Below are 24281 nucleotides of genomic sequence, written 5' to 3' on the forward strand. Positions count from 1 at the left end.
TGCAGATTTCACAGTATTGTGAAGGTTGTGTGCTATGAGGCAGGGGACAAAGTCCAGTCAAAGTAATATCCAGGGTGCACATATTCAGCCACTAGTTCAGGGACACTGCTAATTAGTTAAGTCTAATTTAGTGTCTGCCCACCAACAGGCAAAGACAACAGTGGTTTGTGCAATATTTCTTCAGCAGCCAGGTTGTTATCCTTCATGACAGTTAATGAAGCAAAAGCTTCCTAGGTTGCTGATTTAAAAGTAGCAGGGAGGATTTGGGTTGGGCGTTTTTTGTTTTGTTTGTTTTTTGGTTTACTTCAGACTAACTTTAATGAGCTATTACTGCAGCAGTGTGTAGTGTTTCTCTCTCTCTCACTAAATAGAAGTAAACTACATGTTGGCTCTTGAACTCTGTGCTTTATGTAGAGTACCTGGTTTATCAGATATCCTAGCAATGACTTTGGGCACTCATATTCTTTAAAATGATCAGTATTAGAAAAAGAAGGAACATGAACTAAATGGGTAGGAAGGAGAATTGAATGGTGAGGTCTCAAATCCATTACAGCAGCAGATTTACGCTTGACTATGGTGTCTCAAGAGGGTTCCTCATATAAACAGTCATTAGCATTTTCTCCTCAGGGGAAGAAGGTACCAGCAACCCCTCTGCTATTTTTATGCTCTACAGGGCATCAAAACTTTACAGACACCATGCTGACTTCACTCTGTATAGTCTTGTCAAAATTACTATTACCTATCAAATGATTCTGCATAGATACACTACATGCTGTTTTAGCTGCTCTTACAGCAATTAAAAAGTAAAATTAATAGAATAGACCAGTGATTAGCCTATACTAAAAATGCTCGTTCTTGCTCAAAATAGCACTCAACCCAACATCCCTTAATCTACCCATACCCACAAGCCCAAGGATCAAAGACAAGCCTTTTAATTAGTTCAGCTAACTAACCACCATCAGGTCTGCAAGGGTACTGTCATAGAAATTGTTAAGTAAAATATTGTGTAAGGACATGATATACTTTTTGGGAGTATCCTTTCCATACTTATTTTGCATCACCCAAAATCCCCCATCTGACAATTGCTGAAAATATCTTACTTTGGAGCCCATCACCCTCACTTCTTGCGCCCGCTGGAAGATAATGAAAGAAGCTGCCTCCCTTCAGAAGCTGAATGCACCCAGACTGGATCCTAGGGGATTAACTCAAACCCCATGTATGATGCAGTACAACAGGCTGTCACTAGACCATCAGGTCAGCCCTAAACCTATATTTAAAGTATGTTTTTAGTATCCCTATTGTGTGCTCCTCTAAAAAGCTGGTTGTAGAGAAAACACATAGCTCTCCCGTGTGTATATTCAAGGCCATGTGGTTGAAGGTGGATCCGTTATAAGCAAATTATAGTCCAGGACTTTTAAGAGGGGCTTGATTTAACCCACCTCAAATATTTTATGATGATTCCATTATAATCAGTTAATAACTTTAAATTTAAAAGTGGCTCTTCCCTTATAATCATTTAAAGAAAAATCCTTTGAATTGGCTCCTTTTATAGTCAATTAGGAGCCATGCCTTTAGTGGCAACCTTATGATAATCCAGAAGCATCTGATGTTTGTCCATGGGGACATCTGAATATTGCTTTTTGCAGATGTATATTATTAATTCATAAATTTCCCCTGGATACTTATTCTAGTAGTAGCCTCTTGGACAGTTCTGGTGGTTCTAATGTCATAGTGTAAACCAGACACTTAGACCACTTGTTGAGAAATAAACTAAAATAAACTAAAATAAAATAAATGATGAACTAAATAACACTGATTTGTATTAGTTTTTATTTACCTCTTTTTCTTCACTCCCTCTTCAGTCAGACAAACTGGTCATTCCAACAGTTTTATAGTGCAGTGCACTATATTGTATCTAGTTTATGCAGAACTCTAGAGTCAACAACATTCTGCAGTTGAGGAACCTAACCGGCTGAATTTCCCAAAAGTTTGTAAATTAACTCTGTTTACTATGGAATATTAAACATATTTTTTTTTTCTTTTTTTTGATTGAATACACTATATTGTGTAATCATTTTCAACAATTCATCAGATATTTCTATTCAGGCTGTCTGTTAAAAGTTAAGGCTATAGTATTTCAAGTTTTGTCTTTCTACCCTCCATACTTTCCCCCTCTTTTATAACATGCAAAATCCACATTCCTAAGATTGGTTCGTTGAAGAGGACGTGCTGTGTTGTAATGTAATACAACAACAGAATAGAATTTCTGCCATTTTAAATTGGCAGGGCATTGTAATAATCAATAAGAACTTTTATTAAATAAAAACTTGTTGCATTTTTCTTTTTGTTAGTTCTAGATCAAGCTGTAAACTATTGTATAGTCAGGCCCAAAATGTAAGTTTTGTAAAACAATTAACCATTCTCCTGTGGTGTTGATAGAATCATAGGAATACAGGGCTGGAAGGGACCTTGAGAGGTCTAGTCCAGCCCCAGCACTGAGGCAGTACCAAGTAAAACATACTATCCCTGACAGATTTTTGTCTAACCTTTTATTAAAAACCTCCCATGACAGGGATGGGATTCCACAAACTCTCTGGGAAGCCTATTCCAGTACTGAACTATCCTTATAGTTAGAAAAGTTTTCCTAATATCTAGCCTAAATCTCCCTTGCTGCAGATTCAGCCCATTATTTCTTGTCCTGCCTTCAGTGGACGTGGAGAACAATTGAGCACTATTTTCTTTGTAACAGCCCTTAACACATTTGAAGACTGTTATCAGGTTTCCACTCTGTCTTCCTGTGAACCCTAATACAATCATATTGTCCTAGTGCATGAGACTCTGAATGTGAAATGGACTAGACATGGAGAACTTGATCAGTGTAGTTTCACAGGCCAAGCTGAAGAAATGCAAAAAGTAAACAAAAGCATAAATAGTGAAAAGTACATTTGATTTGAAAAATGCTTTGTTTGAATAATCTAAGATATTTTAGTAACACAGATAGGACTCTTTTTATAATTTATTTTTATCTTCCCAGTGTCCCTTTTAATAATTTTTTTTTTAATTATTGAACAAAAATCTGAATCTGTACATCTATATTGATCATTTCAGACTCTGTTGCCCAGAAAGGTGAACTAAGGATAAACTTGATTGCAATTCTCCAACAAATCTTCTGGTTGTGGGTGGGTGCAGCATTATTAGTTGTGTGCTTTCTACCAGTTGTCTTTGCTGTAGAGCTGTGCTGGAGATGTATCAGTCACCACTGTTGTTTTTCCTCTTCGTTCTTGAATGTTCTCTTGTGGCCAAAGACAAAGTAATGTGGATGGTAATTAGATGGCTAAATACTTTTTTTCCCACTTCTGTGAAAGCTATTAAAACTTCTCCCTCTGCTTTCTTCAGCTGTGTTTCTGATGACTCGGTGAAACAATACACATCAAAGGATCATCTTGCCAAGCACTTCCAGGTCCCTGTGTTCAAGTTTGTGGGTAAAGACAACAAGGTGAGCTCAAAACAAAACAACTTCTCAGGCAGACATTAAACCAGCCCATAACTGGCTTGGGAGACTGTCCATGGGTCTGATCCTTTGTGTAGTGTTACAGTAGTAGCAGAGAGTTAGGGATAGAAATTGCCATCCCAGAACAGTTTGATGGTCTGTCTAATCTAGTATGCTGTTTCTTTCAAGAGTATAGATCAGTGCTTTTAGAGGAAAGGGAGGGTTAGGGGGAAACCTTGACAGTTGTGCAATACCATGGCACAATTTCTTCTTAACATCAGAAAGCGATTAGCTTAGGTAAGAAGCATGAAGATTGATACCACCTATAATTGTTGTCCTACCTAGTGTAGTATAACTGGAGATTCTATTCTGTCTTATTCTTGCATCGACACTGTTTGAATTTCATTAAGGTGTTCTTGGGCAGTGTCAGGTTCAAAATTCAACCTTAATTGCACGCTCAAAAATGCAGAACGTCTTGCTCACTACTGAGAATGGCAGCTCCCCATGCCCCAGGGGATAGCAGAGGATAGTAGAATCTCCTCTATCACTTTTATCTCCCTCACTGCCTAGAACCGACAGCTGCCCCACTCACATCCTTCTTCTATGGTCCCTCACGGTCTCTTGACCCTCTCTCTCTGTACACTGACATGCTTCCCATATTTCCCTCCCTATCCCCTCAGTCTCCTACTCCTCAGATTTTCCCCTCCCAGCTCATGCCACGTTCCACTGAACCTGCTCCCTCTGCCTTATGCTCCTAACATTCCCCTTACTCCTCAAAATTTCCTGTTCTGTTTCCTGACCAACTACCTTATGTGTATTGCTCCTTCAGTCTCATTCCCGGCACCTTCACATTCTCTTGCCCTTGCCTGCCCCTCACATGGTGACTAAGGGGCCACCATCTTCTCTGAGCTCAGTTAGGCTACCGACTCACTGGAAACAACAAGAAGGGCAGCCATTTTTGTTGGGAGCAGTCTCATTTTCTCCTGCAAAGGTTAAAGGGACATGGCAGTGAGGGCAGCCTCTGTGGCTTCAGTCCCTTTGATTGTCCATCTTGGATAAGGACAGTATTTTGCAAGTCTGGGTTAGAAATGGGATATCATGGGAATCATTTAAAAAAATCCATCCCCCTATGGTGAGAGTAGGCAGCACTGCAGTTATCTGAGAGCCTACCCCATGGTTCTTCACATGGATGTCTGCCTGCCATTTCACAATCCTTCAGGAAGTGTTTTTGCACTGCCGTGTCCTGGTGTGTGGTGTGCTGGATGAGAGGTCTCGCTGCGCCCAGGGATGTCGGAGACGAATGCGCAGGTCAGCTGGGATGGAGGAGGAAGATAGTCACATGGCAAATCATATCCTGACAGGTGGCCCCATCAGAATCGACATGGATGAGTAGCACTACCTCACCACCACAATGTACCACCCAAGAATCTGCTCTCCCTACTGAAGTCTTGTCGCATGGGTCATTGATGATGTGAAAAGGGTATATGGTTAACGTCTATCCTCTTGTTTTATTAGCAGCTTGACAGGTATTTACTTTTGTGGAGCTATATGAGACACAAGAGGCAGCCCATCCAAATGTAATCTGATCAGCTGCCTAATACAGCTGTGCCTGCATTTCTGTCAATTAAAGGGAGGCATTTTGTTATAGGCCCAAAATCTCATCTGTCTTCATTTTTCTGATCTATATTTGCAAATTTCACATGATTGTTCAACAGTCATTTAAACAAACGTTTAAACACATTTTGAAACCAATGTTGTTAATGTTTTCCAAGGCCAATACAAACCGTGCCAGCAGCCCAAGACACATGCTGAACAACTCTGTGGTAAGGCTGTGTGTGTAGTGAGTAGGTGGAGAGGATAACATCAAGGTTTAGAAGGGTGGTTATGAAAATATATATATACACACACCATAAATATGCAGACTCCTTGAAGCTGTAAAAGAACTGTAAATGCAGCTAAAGCTCAGAATTGTTACAGGTAAATGTGCATGTTATTTTAAAATAATTATTTTATAAAATTAGTTCTATATTTTCCTCTGACAATTACATACATTTTTAACAATATTTTTCTCTCTATTTAGTATATCATTTCTCTCTCTCTCTCCCCCCTAATTCTGTCCCTTCCCTCACTAATTTGTTGATATATAGTGCATTTTTGTAAGCGGTGTGACACCTTAATTGTAAAAAAAAAAATTAAAAATCTCAAGACTAATACAAAGTGTGATGCTGTGATCTGTGATTTGAATGTTGTACTGCATTAACTTAGAACAGGATGGAGGTGTTAATTAAATGCGTATTAGGAACAATTGATGGAAACACTCCATAGATAGTGTTAAACATAGAGGATCAGGTTCCAAAGCCCCACCAGGGCTGGTTACTGCAAACACTCTCAAAGTTCTTAAGGAGATTGTGAGGGTTAAGCACCATCTTGGTGGATGAAGACTAGCAGGAGAGTCAGCTCCAGTGGATATAGGATACTTATACCTGTCCGAGATTGATTTGGAATGCAAAGCTTCAGCACAGAGGGAGATATAATGCCCAAGCCAGCCTGAATTAGTCCATGCAGCCAAAGCCTAGTATCTTTGGTTGAAGGGATTTCCTAGGTAAGAAGCACAATGCACAGGCATCAGTGAGGATCAGCATGGGTGCAAAAAGTAGGGACAGAGACCAAGAGTGAGAGAGAAGGGAGCTGTTTCTTGGTTACTGGGCTTGACTCAGTTTTGTGTTTCATGGGGTTTCCTGCAAATTAAATTCCTTATGTGCAGTTCTGTCCACCACTGTTCAAGGTTAAACAAGACGTGTACATTTGTAAATAAATAAATTGCACTAGAAAATCCCCTGAGTCTGTACCATCAATTTTTCTTCCAACTGGAAACTGTCCAAAGTCCAAAATCTGTTATCACTTGCAAATAGGCAACAATATAAAAGGGGATTACAAATCATAGCAGTATTCAGTTCAGATCTTTATTTCCTTCAGCAACCAGAAGCAGAATACAAATTAGAGTTTAGCATTATTGATTTATTTGGTAGCTGTGATTTTTTGAAAAATGGCTTTTGGCATGTCTTTATTCATAGAGAGAGAGTGTCTGTGTTGGAAAAAGAAAATAATGGAAAAATTGCCGGTAGAATAAACGAATATGAATAAGTGAAGGCACACTATTGTTTTGATGTCTTATCTAACCACTGTGAAATAATAAATGAAAATGTAACATACTGTATTACCATATTTCTTCTCCTCTTCCTGCTGATTCACTTCTGTATTAGGATTATTTTGGTAATTTTATATTAACATTTAAATGTTTTTCAAACACCCAGTGTTTACATTTCCTTATGTTGATAGAACCTGAGCTGTGATATAAGATGAGTTTTCAGCCTTCATGTTGTGGAGAGGTTTTTCGTTTTGTTGCGGCTCTTATCCTAAAAGGTTGGAGGGGGTGGTTGTTTCACTCTTGGATGGTGTAGCTGGTTCTTACTGAGAAACTGTGACTGAAACCTCCTTTCTGTTCTGCAGCCTTTTATTTAAATTAATTGCAAAGTAAATGGGAGGAAAGTGAAAATCAGTTTGAAATTCTGGGCCCTAAATCTTTTCCTAGTTGAGGAAGAGCCTGCTAGGAATGTGCAGACTTGGCTGTGGCCTATGGAAGACCTGACTTAATCTCTCCCTGTACACTGGTCTCATCCCAACACTGCATACGATCTACTATTGAGCTTCAATAATGCTGCTTGTGATTGGTCAGCAATTCTCATAGTTCATTCCATTTTTGTATATGTGAATTAAGTGCTGGCAAATATGCTCCGTTGACAAACCCCTGTTTATCAACAGAACGGGTAGGAGTAGCAGAAGCTTCACTATATCACCCTATAACTGTCTTCTCTCTGACCTGGAGTGACCACCTGTAGGATCCTGTGTTGTCCGGTTTCTACGCCTAGTCAATCCTTGTCTTCTCTGCTTAAATTGGAATTAAAGATACAGTAGAACCTCAGAGATACGAACACCTCGGGAATGGAGGTTCATAACTCTGAAATGTTTGTAACTCTGAACAGAACATGGCACAGTACCCTGCAATCAGCATCTTCCAGCTGAGGCTGGGAGAGACCTCTGCAAAGGTGGCACCTGGCAGCACGACCTGGTTGCAAGCAGCTCCCTGCCATATTCCAGATTTTTTGCCTTTGGGCTGAACTGGAGGGCTTGCCCTGCACCATTGGCACTACAAGCCCCAGCCCTCAGCTGCCTCTCTCCAGGGCTCGCCCTGTTCTGTGAATTGCACGCTTGTCATGCTCCAGAGGCAGCACGTGGCAAGGGGTTGGCACCAGCCCGCCGCCAGCTTCCCTCTCCCCTGCCCCTTGCACTCCTCGAGGTGCAGCCACAACCCAAGAGTGCAGCCACGGGCAGAGAGCTTGGGCCACATCGGTGCATGGGCTGTGGCCCTTTCAGACTTCTCCAGAGCACAGCCTCTGGCTCCAGCTCCAGGCCAGGATTTGGCTGCAACAGCAGCAGCTCTGTCTTTCCTGGGCTCTTGTCTCCCTCCTGCGGGGGAGGTGGGATGCTTCTGCTCTGCATGCTCCTCCAGTCAGGCTGCCTTGCGCTGGCAGCAGGGGCTCACAGCAGTGCCTGTGAACCGCAGGGTCTTCACCTTCTACCTGTAAGTGGCTGCCTCTCCCATGGCAAGTGGAGTTGGGGACAAGAAACCCGGATTTGCGGACCTTTAACATGCAATACGGGCACAGTATAGCACAGTACTGTATTTGCCTCCCCCCTTGCTGTCTGACTGCTTGCTTCCAGTTCCACATGCTGTGTGGTTGACCAGTCAGTTCGTACCTCTGGTGTTTTGTGTCTGAGGTTCTACTGTATTAAGTGTTGTCATTTGTTATGACATCACTTAGCCACCATCAAATTGTAATAACTTTTGGCCTCTGCCATGAAAGGCCAGATTCACACTGGTGATCTGGGCATGTAAGGGTTTAATCCCATTACCTGAGCCACCCAGTCCCCATAGTAGGTGGTCTCTATAGATAGACACAAGGCTATTTTTCCCTCTCCTCATGTTCCAAGGGGAGCTGAGACCACCATTTCAGTGATCCCAGCTCCTGTCAGCTTCAGGTGCATGAGACTGAGTCTCTGCAGGATGTTTTCCTCATAATGTCTTATCTCCAACATTTGCAGTTTATTCTGAGCCTGAATTTGGGTCTGTGCTTTGTTGGCTTTACTTGTTTTTCCAATCATTCCATAAACTACCCTCCTCCTTCATGAATCTCCTAAAATGTAATTTGTAGTGTGCTCCTCTGCTTCCACTCCTTTCAGAGGGCTCTCAAATTACAGGGGAATAAGTTTTGAAAAACACGAGTGTCTCATAATAGCTGGAAGCGAAATCCAGTGCAAGCAGGCATTGTGCAAACTTACACACACTGCTCAGCCACCCCCCAGAGTCATGACCTGTGTAGCCCACTGCTAAATCCAATTCTAAACTTCTGTGATGCTGACTCAGAAGTGGGAGGCTGGTTTTTGATGTCCGGGACTGGAGCTGAAACAACTCATTTATGTCAGATAGTAAGTCAGAATCTGAACCCAGATTTCCAGGGAGAAAAGGCTAATTCATTAAATCATTGTACCTCAGAGCCCCACTATTAGGATTTCAGTGAACATACAGGGGATCCCATAAGAGGCTGTAACAGACTGGCTGGCTCCTTTAAGGGCCAGGAAGCCTGGAGCCAGCCAGCCTGTTCAATTCGTGCTGCCCTGCTACACCTGTGCAGGCTGTGAGACTTAAGCAAAGGAAAGCCCAGCTGTGAAGGGCTGATTAGGGAGAAGAGCAAACATTGTACCTCGGTGGGGGTTAGAAGCTACCTGAGGAGTGTGGCTAGCTAGAGCCCTTTGCAGGAAGCTGGACCTGGACCTGGACCTAACTGGTGAGTGGCTCAAAGCCCAAGTGCCTGTTGGTGGATGTTGGGACAGAGGCAGACCCCAGTTGCAAGGGAGCTGGATGCTGGGTGACAATTCCTTTGTTTTGTGCTTTTGCTAGACTGTCTAAAGGACTCTTACCCTGGGAGGGGTTGAACCCTCTAATGCTGTTTGGCTGGAGGGGGCCAAGTCATTGTTATGGGTGGAGTGGGCTGAAGAGCACAGTGGGAAACTGAGGCAGAGTGACTGCTGTGTCTCACTACCCTGGGGGTGCTTTGTACAGAAGCATTTTAACTGGAAAGAAGACACTGACCAGCTGAATCATTTGTAAACAAGAACTGGAAGTACTTCAACCCATATAAAAAGCTGAGGGGAGCATAGGGTCTCTCCTTCAGGCATCAGTTGAGGGTGAGACCAAAGCTGATACAAGTCTTAGTGTGCTGAACTGTAGTGAACACTGATTAATCTCAGGTCCCCTCAGACAGCTGTGTGAGCTGCTAAACAGCCAGAATGGCTGTATTTCAGTGACAGGTGAAGTGCTCTCTGGCTAGGCTGTAAGACAACTCAGAGTTCTATTTCACGTAGCATGTGTGTCCTAGGCATTCTTGTTGGGTTCTTTTTATAAGATATTTCAAAAGCTTCGTCTATAAAATAATTTTAAGAGGTTTTTCAAATCAGCAAAAGCCAACTTTTACAATGAAAAATGGTCTTCCACATAGCTGCAGTTTGTAAAGTGCTTTGGGGATGAAAGGTGCTATATAGATGTAAAGGAAATATTTTTATTTATGGTAGCCTCAAAGTGCCAGAGCTTGGATTGAAAGGTTCAGTTCAAACCCCTCTGTTTATCCATTTTGTCATGATCTAGCATGTCACTGCATGCTTAGGTCAGCTTTAATGTGATGTCACTAACTTAAACTACTTAAAAGATCTGCAGTTTAAAGGTAGTTACTGAATATAGACAAGATATTTTTGCAAGTGATATTTAATTGAAGGTATAAACCCACATTTAGAATTAACAATGGGTGGCAGTTCACCTTAAAAATATAAAGCTCTTAGTGTCTGAAACTAGAAATGTTTCCTCTCACACAACCCAATATGTTCCTCCTTCCCCCGAATAAAACTAGGGTGATCAGATTATTTCTCCAGGAAACATTCTGATGGTGAACTTTGACACTGAAATACTCACTGGCTTTATCACTCCTGAGAGGGACATGATATCATCTTATCTCTTCAGTGCAAGTTAGAATGGCCCTTCCAAAGGGGAGTGGGGAATCCCCACACATCTCAGTGTTATCACTTTTTATTGGATTATTTTCATGTTTTTAACGATATGGGTCAGATGTATAACATTTTCCAATGTATGGTCAATAAGGTTGGCAAAAATAGGGACAGTAGTTTAAATAACTCAATGTATCTGTTTAAACATATATGCCAGAAAGGATATAATTAAAACAGAATCTGTCAAAAAGGGTTTTTAGTATTGTAACTTCCACTTTGCGCAGTGTGCAAAAGTGAATGGAAGACGGGGAGAGTACTGTATATGTGTATGCATGTGATAGAGCCACACTTATCTTGTATGTTACACACACCTTGGTAGAAACTCTTGCAGCAGCAACAAAAAAATAAATAATTCCATGACAGGGTGAGGGAGTGAGCTTTTAAGTCTATATGAAAATCTTTTAAGAGATTTAGATCTTAAACATGTTTGCAAAAATAGGATCAGCTGAAATTGTTCATCTCTTTAAGTTAGCGATGTCCATACCCAAAGGAGAGGAGTGAAAGCAAGCCCTGTCTTACCAAACATAGCCTGTACAGTACCATTCTACAAATATGCCTGAAGTACAATCAAATCCAGTTCTTTGCCTCCTGCAAACCCTCCCCCCTGCTCTCCCTTCAAAGGACATTGCTGAAGGTGCTTACTGGAGACCAGTGTTGTGTGTAAAGAAAACTAAACAAAGGGAAAAATGATATTAAATTATGAAGGATAATAAACAGGTATAGCTGGATGGAATTGTGGGGGGAAGCTTATTCCTCTTCTGTGAAACTATAGGCAGAGTCCTCTGTGTGTAAGAGTATATGGTTTTGCATTGTCTACTTGAGCATGAATGGTCTTTGTCCCATTCTACCTGTGTGTGCACATGTACCAGAACAACTCAAAATCCCTCTTAGCCAGTTTGAGTCATTGCAGGGGACATAGCCATTTTCCCAGCTAACCAAAATCCTTGGTTATCTGAACAGTTGGGGAGCCTCTCAATACTTCAGGTAAGTGGGGCAGTTTGTATGTGTGTAAGTAGATGGGTCTGAACCAAAACCCCAGAGTGGGATGAATCCCTTCCTCTCCTCTCCGATATTGTGGCTCAGCCTCTCTTATGTGTTGAATAATTTATTTAAAAGATGTAACCAGTGACTGGAATTTTGATAGCTAGTGGAAACCTTGTTTTGCAGCGTGTATCAGGGAGGGGAAGTTATACATGTGTCTGCTATAGAAACTACTTAGGACAGTCTGCATTGCATTCTGTTTGTGCATCTTAGTCAGTGTAAATAGAGAACTGGCATTAAAATAACCCCCACTGATACACCTGGAAAGAGAAGGGGCTGTTAGATTGGATCTGAGGAGGGCAGTAGCTGTCACTGCCTCTGACTGCACCCCTCCAAAGCCGTCACTGATGCATTATATACAGTGCAAAGATCTGCTCTTCCTGCCCCACACTATCAAAACTTCTCCAGTTCAGAGGGGCTGATAGAAAATGGCTTGCTAAAGAGCAGCATGTGAGAGGGGACACGTGAGGTCGAGGTCAAGGTCACCTATGGCCAGAGGATATCATTGATGAAGGAATCTTGAGGGCTTGCTCTTCAGAGTTCCTCTCTTTCTTCCTCATTGCAAATGCAGGCACTTCTTTGGCTGTTCATGAAGGGTCGGCAGCCCAGAGTCCAGACAGTGTTAAACACTGTATCTGCTACAGATTCACAAGCTGTCAAGAAGGAAAAGAATAGGCATGTAAGCAGTAGTTGCTGGTTAAAATAGTCCCAGGACTGGCCTCCAAACGGGTGGTGGGTTACTGCAATGTCTTTTGCTTTTGTGTATAGTTCTATTTCTCCCTTTCTCCTGGATCTAGGAGCCACTTTGTTCCCAGTCGTCCTGCAGTCTCTAACAGCGGAGAGGCACGAAAGCTACGGCTGTGGGAATTTGCTTCAGTTATGGCTGTGGGTGGCCAGCAACGGGTTTCGCTGTTTGTGTGCAGCCCCTAGTGCAGGCAAGTGAAGCGCTAGTGGCGCCAACTCCTGCTTGAAACCAGGGTAAACTGTGGGGTGTGTATTGTGGCTTATTGGGGTTCACCCAGCTTACGCTAGGGGGCTGCAGTGGCCACCAATGGCTGTAATCAAGGAAAATTCCCAGTGCAGACTAGGCCAAAGAGTCTGATCCAAAATCCACTGAAGTCAATAGGAGTCTGTGTGTTAACATCATTCGTCTTTGAATCCGGCGTACAGGGAGTGGTGACGTGAACAGGTTGTGAGGAAGTGTCAGAGTGGCTGGCTCTTTAACTGAAGTGGTCACGCGCCCTTGATGACTAGGCAGGTTAACCCAGGTTGCCTCTAATGAGGGGTAGGGCAACACTCCAGTTAAAGGGTCAGAGGAGAGCTGCAGAAAGGTAGCTCCTGAAAGGGGCTGTGAGAAGAGCCTAGGGCGAGGGCCTGAAGAGAGCAGCAAGGTCCTGTAGTGGTTCCCCCGACAGGGGAGGATATCATTGATGAAGGAACCTTGAGGGCTTGCACCCAGGAAAAGAGATCTGAGCGCCTGAAGAACCTGGCGCAGCGCAGAAGGGGAAGACAGTGAGGGTCTGCTTTCAGGCTGGGCAGGGTTACTCAGAATATCAATAAACGAACGTGCAGCAGAGGCACTTGTTATGTTTAAAAAAAGCTGTCAGCGGAGTAACAGCTGATGGCCGTGAGGCGAGCCTGTAATCTTGGCCTGTCTGGCCATGCTCAGCTAGCAGTGGGCGTTCAGAAATGGCACCCTCTGACAAAGGGCTAGAGCAGGGGTTCCCAAACTAGGGCCCACTGGCACACTTTGACCGGCCCGCTCAACCTTCCCGGCCCTGCCCCTCTCCCACGTGGGCCCAATGTGCCACTCCTGGCCCCAAGCAGCACCCTGCGGCAGCCGCTCCTCGCCTCGCCCGTGCCCCTATCCCACATGACGTGGGCCCACCATAAGAGCAAGACTGAGTAGTGTGGCCCTCGCAGCTGAAAGTTTGGGGACCCCGGGCTAGAGAGACACCAAGAAAAGTTGAGTTGTAGATAGGTTTTGTGTTGACACTTGAAAATGAGGGGGAGCATAAAGAGCTTGAGTGGCCTTTTTGTTTTTTTAATGCCCATCAGCAATAAGATCTTCAGGCCTAGGACCATCTCTGCGTTCTCTCTCTAACGTGTTGCTATGCCCGTCTTTGGTACAAATATTTAATCATCCTGAGACAGGAGCCAGTGGGGAGCGGCACTGGTTTTCAAGTCTGCCATAGCAGCACTCCAGTGTGAACTTCCTCATTCATCTTAATTAGATGTTAGGTTTGGAAAACAAATTAGTGACCTCTTACCATCTCATTGCTGGCTGGCTGTGCATGGGGACCCAGCCAGGGAAGCTGCACAGTGGGTGAGAAATGCTGGAACAAATAATGCTGGGAGTTGCAAGGGGAACACTTCAAAGGAGCACGTCCTATGTTGGACTCTAAGGATTCAGTGTTGTATAAATACTACTTTAAAGGAATGTCATCTGGTTGGCAGGCCTAACTTTTGACCTATTCTGCCCTTGTATGTATTTCACCGCTCTCTTAAAAAAAACCTATACCTGGTAAATCGATCAGACTTTAAAAATAAGGGCCACAGGAGCATTGAAATCCTGAGTGTTGGCTTTCTCAGAGATTTGTTGCAGGCAGGTTTCCCTGCTGAGAACGTGGGATTTTAGCACTGTTGTAGCCCTGGTCTGGGAGGGGCATTAGCTGACAAATTGTCAGGGGGAATCACTGAAAACAGGAAATGTATTTTTTTTTATATGAGCATTGGTTGGAAAGAGATGAAGAGATCCAAGAAATCACCAACCAGCAGTTTGTTTCCAGCAGAGTCAGAAGGCAGCACTGGGCATTTTGGGGCAGGTACTTCAGATGGCAACACACAGACCCCTCCCCACACATGAAGCTGTTCAGGGAAAATGAACAGATGTGAGGAGACGAGGGTGCCCAAGAGAACCCGTAATAGGGAGGGCAGAATAATCTCTCTCAATGCCATAAACCACATGGAAGCAGCAGCAAATGACAGAAGAGGGGAGCAGACTGTTTGCCACCACTGTGCTCCAGCATTGGTGTGGGAAAGATGTAATCACAACAAATCCCCTGGGTTCTTGATGTCTAGAGTTGGACCCATTACCTTTGGCATGTCCCTTTTTAAATCCTTGATGAGTAGTGTCCATTTAACAGCAGTGGGTGTCTCACTGGCAGACGGCCCAAGCATAATTTTTCCAGGCCCAATACAAACGTGTAACACGGACCTCCACCCCACACACACACACCCATGGGCATTGCAGCCTGGGCTGGGCCCCCCAGGCTCTCCAGGCCCTGGTAAAGTGTACCCTCCCCCTCCCCCCACGTGGGGCCCTGCTGGCAGAACCCAACACTCAGGACAAAAGGGTTAAAACAGGCTTTTCAGAGGACAGGCCTAGGCTATGGATTTCTCCCTGCATAGCTGTCAGTCAGGGGTGTGAAGAAGTGTGATCTCTGCTACAGCTGGGCTGCTAAAAGGCCCTACTGTAGACAGTTACACTGCCACAACTGTCCTTTTACCAGTGTCGCTTGTTTCCCATGGGGAGGGGCTGGAATAAACTATGCTGCCAAAGCAGCATCCCCAGTAGGAATGCTTAGCCAGTCTAGTACACCAACATATCCACGCTGCCAGACTGTGGTTAACGTAGGCCTGAGCTGAGTCACTAGCGAAAGTGAACAAAAGATCGGCAGAGCTCTGAAAACGGGTGCTAGTAAATGTTGATCTGCGCAGTCAGTAACGGTTTGTGATGGGATTCTCCCGCACACCCATTAACTCTCTCGTTCACTCAGAACCTCCTGTCCAGTGACCTCTGACTGAGTAGGGCTGTTCACAGCAACTTCCTGAGCCACTCATGGAGCTAGAGGTTGTGGGATTGTTAATTGCGTGCACATATTCCCAGGGGCAGAGATCACTGCTTGCATCACAGTCTGCAAGGGGTCTAGCATGGTACACTGCAACTTGGCCACTGAGCAGTTTAAATCTATGACCCGAGTGTGTTTCTCTCTGTTAATCTCTTTACATCTGAACCCCTGGAGTGCCCCTTCCTGCCCACCTATCCAACGAGACTTGCAATTTTTCTTTTGTTCATTGATCTGCCACAGGATTACCCCAATCCCATGAGCACTAGCCCCTGCCCACTCCTCTCAGAGTCCCAGCAACAATCTGCTGCTGTCTTGTCGGAAAGAGACTCCTGCCACTACTCCTCTGGCAAATGGGCCTGCCTCTGCCAAGAGTGGCTTGGGTGCAAAACTCACCTTCAACCTTGGAGACAAAACCAAGGCTCCGTTTGAGGTCTGAGCAGATGGAGTGGAGGCACCAGCGGAACTTAGCATCACAGCGGTATTTGTTGGCTCCGCAGGTGTCGTAACAAACGTCCAGCTGGTTACAGCACTTTGTCATGGCAGGGATGCCTAAATCCAACTGGAGGCAGAGGAGGGGAATGGGAGGACAGCACTGCTCAGGCATTGTACTCAGTGAAGGGTCTATTCCCCCCCCAGTGATGTTACCCCTCTTTCCCCAAACCTCCAAATGCTGCTCCTTGGCCCCAAGCTTCTGCTACACAATTCCAGTGTTAATGCCCTCCAGAGCTGTATGGTCAAGAACAAATACTTTGGATTTTTGGTTATACTCTCCCATTAGTGGGTTGTCTCTAGTAACAGCTATCAGAGTTACAGGTGGGCCTGCTCATATCATGGTGGGAATGAAGCCCCTATTTTGTACATAACTTATTAGAAACTGTTTCTCTTCCACACCCCCACTGTAGGGATCTAGTTTCCCCCTCGTTGCTCCTAACACTCATGAATGCAGGAGACACTAGATGTCTCCAGAAGGGTTTGTGCCGCTTTAAGGACCTAATAAAATAGTCTGGGGGGTACAGAAATATGCTAATTAGTCATGCCAGCTCTTGGAGGATCTTCCAAGAACATTCTCATGGTACAGATTAACTTTAACTTTGATTTAATTAATTGCTTTAAAAATAACCAATATACAAAGCCTGGAAGCCAGCTCAATTTATTTGGTACTCAATGTTGAGGAGGGAAGCAATAGAAAGGGACCAAAGGGCTGCATAGTGGGAGATTTATGATCACAAACACCAATTCACACTGGTACATAGGCTTTGCAGGGAACACCAGGCATTGCCATTTATCTCTAAGCTTCCAATAACTGAACTGCCTTGCACTGAATGTTCCTTGGTGATGGACCCAGTTAAAAGTGCATGATACTTATCTGGTTTTTCCATTAAGTGGATTCTATTGCACCAGCGCTCCGTAGCCAACACACTGATTGCCATGTACCTTCTGGACTGCTTCCCTGATGCAATCATTTTGCTTCTCCGCATTTATCTACTAAGTAGACTTTATCCTCCAATAAATACTAAGACAATTGGAGTTTCATATCCTGCATCCACACATGTAATTCCCATTGACAGGATTATTCATCCACTGCTAGCAGCAGCTACCAATGTTTGGGAGCTGATTGCTCTGCTGGTTAGCAAATCAGACAGTAAATTAAGTGGATAGCTTTAAAGTTACATTTTCCTTCGCTGACAACTTAGTATTGTAGTGTAATGAAATGAGTGACTCTCACAGCAATCTTTGAGCAGTATCCTGGCCTTTCCAAAGTGCGGACTTCAGCCAGGGGAAAAAAGAAGGAGTTCTCATATCAATCGCACATTTCCTAGCTAGACCAAGTTTTAATGATTGATTTTTCTTTTAGCTGATTACTCTGGTTAGTGAATTATTTCATCTGGAAGATAGGTGTTAGCAGTACATACACTTTCTGGTACCTTGAGACCCAGGAAGTAGGAGCTGCAGCCATTGGGCTCTTGAGGCTTGTAGTTCGGTCTGGGCATTGGAGCCTTCCCTTGAAAGGAAGGGAAATGTGAAATGTTAGGTATGTCAGCCTGGACCACAGGAATGCCACAGAGCTAGTGAGCGCATCTCAGGTTGCAGGGATGTCAGACTTAGAGGTAAGCATGTGTTCTGTGCTTTTGGTTTGCCAAAAACAAATTGTACAATGAGAGCCATCCAGGCATCCTAGCACCACTAAACAGCCAGGGCATGTCCACACACAGGACCATCACCCACCTAATCTCTTGTTTTAAGAAGAGGAGCATAGACTGCTCCTTTCATATCAAGTGACATGCTGGATGGGTCTCCCTGAGGACTAGAGAAGGAGAAGCCCCCGTTAGGATCAGGTGGCTGTACAGTCGCTAACCTTTTTAGAAGAGCTATGTCATTGCTGGATTCCAGTGTTGCAATCCTGCCCAGTCCCCCTTTGGGACAGTTACCAGTCTGTTGTGAATGGATCCAAACCTGCTTCTAAATCAATTGGGTCTGGGCTGAGTCAAGTTACTATTCTTAGCTCTGGGTCTCCAGGTCACATTCCCAGGCTCAGACCTCTTGTCTGAGCCCTTCTTTGGGACATGGGACTCTGCATTTCAGCCTCCCCAAATCCCTGCCTCCAACCACCTGAGCCCTCCAATCACTTAACCATGCTCCAGCTGGGCTCGATGCAAGTTGGAAAGAGAGGGGCCATCTGCTTCTGTGTGAACGTTAGCAATAGAGCCCTCCACAATGGAGTTATAATTTCACCCCGCCACTTATTTCCTTCAACAGAGACTGGGGACAGTGATAGGCCCCTGAGCATTGCATTATTCAGGCCCTGGGTGCACTGGATTCTGTACTGTGCTGGAAATCACGACTTCTAGGGCTCTTAAGTGTTAAAGATGGATCTCTTAGGACATCTCTGAAATAGAGGCAATGCCCTGCAAAATGCTACAAATAGAGAGAGTTATTGATAGTACAGCAAACTATCCAGTGTGAATGCGTATTGCTGAGTATGGGTACTTGAGTGCAAAATCCTTGTAGGGCACCTGTGGGTAGGGAAGGTGGGTGAGGAGGAGGCGTTTTTAAATAACTACCATTTGGTCCATTCCAAAGCCAAAATTTTGCTCTTCAGAAATCTTTGAGTCATTGGCTTTGGTGATCCTGGCCGACTGGGGGAGGGTGGGGGAAACGGGACCCTATCAGTGACAAGGATCTTGCTGCAATCTTCCCTTTGCTGTGGAGGCAGAAGCTTTAACATGAGGCTCTCAGGATCCCCCTCCATCACTCCTGCTATTTACCTTCTAGACGAGGCATAAAAGACTTTAACAAGGGAATGTCTTCTCGCCACCTTCCAGTGCATCCTGAGCCTTTATTGAAACTAAAAATCCTTCTCTGTTAACATAACTGAAATGTAGATAATTATTTTAACAAGAAGAACAGTGCGTCCCGTGCATTTGAACCTCTTTCTGTTCTGTGGCACCTAATTCTCATTTCACTTACCGTTTTACATTGGAATCTCCATTTATGTCAAAGGATTTACCTCTGATTCTCCTGTGTGAGGGGAATTAGGCCAACTGTTAAACAATTTAGGACCTGATTTTGCATTCCTAGTATTTGAAACTCCTGTTTAAGTCAATGGGACTCTTGGGTACACAAATGCTACAGTCCTGGAAGGTTTTGTGAAACCTAATCTCAATGTAACTATCTTCTATTCCAGTACATTTAAACATTTGCCTGCAATGCACGGAAACACAAACCTGTGCTAGTGCATGGGACCAGAAAGCAACCCTGACCAATTTATTGCAGTGCTTATGGTATTGTCACGATGATCAGTACCCTAGAAATATGCAAGGTAGTTCCAACTGATGGCATTGATGGTGAATTCTTTAAGCTTTAATAATTTGAGATGCTAGTAACTAAGGGGAAGGATCCTTTTTATTATGATCTTTAGTTTTACATTGCCCCTTCGCTCGTTTCCAGAGAAGGCTTCAAAATATGCCCTTATAAATGCTATTTCAGCACATTGGTCTAATCTTTCTGTAGCCCTGGTGTTATGTAAATCTATTCTGAAATGCCTCTAGAATACGGGACTTGCTACGGGGGCAAAGTTTAAAGTTGTGTGGTGGTTATGGTCATTGTAAGATGGGTGGAGAACGTACTGACTTAATTTTTCATTTCCTTTGCTTTGAGTCAACCTGTGTTGACACAAAGGTGGGTCCGAATTTTCAGTCTGAGAGAATTTGTCACACCTACATGCATATCTCCCATTTCCTGGCTCAGAGTAGCCAATGAGAGGTGCTTTACATGTTGATGGATAGCTTAGTTCCTCAGCAAATTAAGCCTCTCCTGATCCTGCTGTTTCCCACAGCTGCAGGACTGGGAGACAGTTGAGGAGCAGCAGCTTCCTTGTCTCCTTCTGCTGCCTTCTCTCCTGGCTTGGGAGAGGATGACGAGTCTCCCCCAGTGTTCCCATCCCTGACTGCTGAAAGGCTGGGGGAAATGAAATGCTAGGTAGCGGGGAGAATAGAGGGGGGTATTTTTTATATTGAAATACTGGTGCCTCCATATCCCCTCACTCTGCTCCCTTTTCTCAGAACCTCTATGTACGTTTACAATCTACTGGATAGTGGCCGTTATGGCTTCCCAAAACCTGTCCTACAGGAGCTCCCCTTGGGATAAATTCCTTATGGTTCATCAGACCCACAGGCTGCCACTGTCACAAAGTCTTGGTCTCAGCTTGTTGGTGGAGTTTGCCTGCCAAATTCTCCTCCCCCTATAGCTTTTAGAGGTAAGAGCTCGCTTGTGACAAGTCTCCTATGTTCTTCAGCACAAGAAGGGCAACTTATTTCCTAGAGGGTGGTTGCATTCAAGGATGCTTTCACCTACACAGGCGTGTTTAGACTCCATCCAAGAAGCTTTCCACTAATTTCTATCTCAAAGCTGACTTGTATCCTTTACAACTATATATATATATATATATATATATATATAATATTCTAAAGCCCGAGACACAGCAACTGTCTGGGACAGTCCTGAGTGTTAAAGGTTCTTGTAATAGTGACAACACAACTTATTTACCTTCCAGTTATCTCTCTCCCTCTCCTCTTTATTACTAATCTTGGAACTGCTGAATAATTAAACTCTGAAGGCTGCAGAGATTGCTGCAGCCTGCCTGGTCATCTGCTTGAGTGAGTCATTTAGAAACTCCACCTAAGAAGCTGATAGCTCTTGCACAGGAAGACCCCTCACTCCTTGTGCCTGCAAAGGTTTGGCTGTCTGTCCAAACTGGGGTGAGGGGAAAGGAAGCTTCCTTGCTGAGGAGGCTGATTCTGAAAGGTTTGCTGGATTATAAGGGGCAAACCAGAGTTGCAACTGTCCTGCGCTGACTTGCTCTTCCTCACTGATGTCAGAATGGCCGGATCTAAGAATATAAACTTGATACCTGTTTGTGTCTTTAACAACTCGCTTTCTGCTGCACTGGGTTACACAACTTTTCTTTCTTGCGTAGTGTTTTGGCCCCAGAGTGTGTTAGGGATTGGTCCCTCATTCTGGGGTGTCTTTGCCTCTCCTGCTGAAGTGTTGTGTCCCCTGCCTTGGGGCCTTAGCTGACTGATAGCTGCTGTGTGTTTTTTGAATAGTTTGATGCTAATCAGGTGTGATAAGATGCCCACGTTCTCTTCTCTCCTAGTATTCCATGGTAGCAGAACAGTCCAAAGGAATCCTTGCCCTATAGAGAAGCTCTTAACCTTCACTGGGGGCAAATTGGCCCCTGGCAGTCCCCAAGTAAAGGAGGCACAAATTTTTCCACCTTGATCCCTATACCAGGCTCAATTATCAACACACGCTTGAATTTCCCCCTTCCCCCTATTAGTTTCTGACTTGCTAACTCATTGCTAGATGGAGAGAGGCCCTTTCTTTTATGGAATGCTCTATAAACATAAGGGTCATGAATAGAATCCATCCGATCTCTGGTGAAATACTGTACATTTAAAAACAAGCAAAGGGGAGTTTGAAAGGAAAAAGGTCAGAGAAAAAACCCACCAAGAATTCTGAGGGGGAAGCGCAGAGATAAGAGGCAGCACTAAAGGACTCCATTAGTACCCATTTAGGAAGCTAATGGAGTGTGTGGCCAATGCTGGGAGAGCAACGTACAAAATTCAGTCACGAATCCTAGAAACAGAAACAAAATGTACAAGATTTGTGTCTCCAGACACAATCTGTTGCATTTGCCCTTCCCCTCTTCTAGTTCAAATGCAAAACTGATAGCAAATATCTTACTAGTAAGAGCTGTTGACAGATCTACGCCTGAAATAGTTGCACCCTCAATTAATAGGCTACGTACCTGAACCCACATGTGTCTATGGAAAGGAAAGAGGCCACTTACCGTATCTACATCTGTACTGACAAACCCCATTTTTTCCTCCTAGCAGCTCTAAAAAAGAGTCAAAATAGCCATTAACGGTTTCAAAGCCATCTCGGATGGTCCCAAGGCCCCAGTCTGCTGAGGATGGTTCCTCTGGGGCTGCTTGGTTGACGAAGTTGTCTGGAGTTACCTCTTCAGTGCATCTCCCTAGACTCAGGGCCAGGCACAGAACTGCTGTCTTGACAACCAGCTTCATCCTGCAGTCAGACCAAACACATCCAGGCCCCTGCCACTAATGCACAGGAATGGAGTGAGGTGAAAATGGGGCTGGGTTGTTTTGAGTACGGGGCATGTATACTCGCTTCTCCGATGGACTTTAAACACTGCTGTGGTAACCAAGATGAGGTCATAGCAATTAGAGAGTGCAAAGGTCAGACAAAGTGGAGAATTGGTCCAAGTTCAGTTCATAAAACAGAAGAGTGGAGAACGGTTGTGTAACACTTGGGCTAATGCCTAGTGCTGAGGTGTTCAAACCATTTCAATGTTTGGATGTTTATTGGGGGCGAAGGGGGAGGGAAGGGGAGCTGTCAGAGCATGCTATCAGGCCATGCTTATCTTCATTAGAGGCACAGTAGCTAGTCATGAGTTCAGTGAAACATGCTTTCTGCTAGTGCATTAGACAGATTTTAAAAAAAAAAAAAAAGACAAAGGGTTTGTGGCAATCCTATCCCCTATCTTAGGAATTGGGGTATCTTCCGCTAGACTAAGACAGTGGGACAAGTGCCTTATCTACAAGAATGTCCCTGTGCTGTCTGGCAGGGAGGTTTCCGTGGTCAGGTAGATCAGGGACTGGGCCTTCCATGAGGTCAAATTTTGCAGTAGTGGCATCTTCCACAGCGTGCTGGTTCTAGCGTTCTTGTAATGTAAAGCTACTTTACCTTCATGCCCACCTGCATTAGTGTCAAAGATATTGTATTATAACTAGGGTAACTTTAACATTCTAAGCGCAAAATCCACACTGCCCCTTATGCTTTTGTGGGGGCTCCTGCAGGGGCTGGTGTGGCATGGTCTGACCAGCTCTATGCTGGAGAGGGATGCCTGAAGATCTTGCGGTGGAGGACATAAAATGGTCATGGGGCACCTGTGAATCTTACATCATCTTTAGAACAAACATACTGCCAGCCTTGCTTGCTTAAACACAACAGCCCAGCACTAAGTGACCTGTAACATACGATACCTGGCACTTAAAACTGTACCTGCTAGGGGCTCCATTCCACAGCATTGTTATGCCTCCTGGTTCCGAGATGCAGCCTGCTTAGTACATCCAGTGGGCATTCACATCAGACTAAGATTTTTCAGAAATTATTTATTTAAATAAAGCTTCTAACCCCACCGGTTACCAAAAAAACCCTTGCTAACTTGACCCAGTGGAGTAAAGTCTTCCTGAGTCTGCAGGCAGCCTGTAACATCAGCAATCCCTGTAATTTTCCAGGGACAGATTTTCAAGTGCTCAGCAGCTACCATTGTGGTGAGATTTTTCTAACAGCTCAGCCACCCTGTAGGCACTGAAATAAGTGGTTTAAATTGTTTCTTTAGCTGGTATAATAGAGACCCTCAGTAACCTTTCACTAGTTTGGGCCTGCAAATCCTTCCTTGCACAAGTAGTCATTGCTCTCACAAAGCAGTCACAGCAGCAGACATTCTAGTGTGAGTAAAAATCCTTTAAGGAAAAGTGGTTATAGGACTGGGTTCTCTCTCCTGCATATGGCTATCTGTTCACACTGTGTTTCAAGACATTCCTAAATGGCTTAACAATAACAAATGGAGATTTCTCTTTGCCTTTTTGCTGTATGCTTCAGGATGTGTTATCAGTAAATGTTGATACAATGAAAACCAGGTTCAGGTAGTCATGTTTCTCTCTCGCACTGTATAGAGCAATCAAAGTATCTGGTAGCTGAATCATCTTTCTGCAAGGGTTGCCCTTCCTCCACCTTGCTCACAGCCCTTACTGAAAAGTCCTATAGACTTTACTATGTAGGTAACCAATGGGATTAGTTGGGAATAACTCTTAAAAACCTGTAGAAGCACTGGATGACTGATCAATGTTGTACCTAATACTATGTCTAAGGTAGTTGTGGGTTTGACTCCAGCACACGGCCTCCTTTCTGGTTGGAACGTAGAGAATGTGGGAGAGGGAATTCCCCATGGCTCACCAGCTGGCTATTGCCCATAGCCAGAGCAGTTCAGTGCCTCTATAATTGAAACGAGCATTTAGTGTAGACGGAGGACAAAGGTGTGGAGGAAATAGAATGGCTAACAGTGAACTGATTCTTCAAAACAAATGCCTGTGTAGATCCAGACTCTTAGTTCCGAGCTCACCTGTATCACCTTC

The 24281-nt window shown here is 44.2% G+C and overlaps 2 protein-coding genes across 6 annotated transcripts in view; one reads left to right on the top strand and one right to left on the bottom strand.

Moving 5' to 3' along the window:
- Window positions 1-6855, top strand: part of OIT3 (oncoprotein induced transcript 3) — a 30570-nt gene extending 23715 nt beyond the window's left edge. For all 4 annotated transcript variants that reach the window (XM_067552735.1, XM_067552738.1, XM_067552737.1 and 1 more), the window contains 2 exons: window positions 3397-3496; window positions 4710-6855. In XM_067552735.1, the coding sequence (XP_067408836.1) occupies window positions 3397-3496; window positions 4710-4883 (274 nt within the window). In that variant the 3' untranslated portion in view covers window positions 4884-6855. The remainder of the gene's footprint in view (window positions 1-3396; window positions 3497-4709) is intronic.
- Window positions 6856-8691: 1836 nt separating this feature from the next.
- PLA2G12B (phospholipase A2 group XIIB) lies at window positions 8692-22225 on the bottom strand. Of its 2 annotated transcripts, none has more exons than XM_067552749.1 (4): window positions 21911-22225; window positions 17484-17560; window positions 15952-16117; window positions 8692-12360 (listed from the first exon to the last, which is right to left on the bottom strand). In XM_067552749.1, the coding sequence occupies exons 1-4, from the start codon at window positions 22143-22145 to the stop codon at window positions 12242-12244; spliced, it is 597 nt and encodes a 198-aa protein (XP_067408850.1). In that variant the 5' UTR covers window positions 22146-22225; the 3' UTR covers window positions 8692-12241. The 2 variants fall into 2 exon arrangements, with proteins under 2 accessions (XP_067408850.1, XP_067408849.1); XM_067552748.1 differs by having other exon boundaries at window positions 17472-17560.
- Between the last annotated feature and the right edge of the window lie 2056 nt (window positions 22226-24281).

The sequence above is a fragment of the Emydura macquarii genome, unplaced genomic scaffold, assembly GCF_026122565.2.
Source record: "Emydura macquarii macquarii isolate MOO-44397 ecotype Brisbane River unplaced genomic scaffold, CSIRO-AGI_Emac_v2 contig_1390, whole genome shotgun sequence".
Taxonomy (NCBI): Eukaryota; Metazoa; Chordata; order Testudines; family Chelidae; genus Emydura; species Emydura macquarii.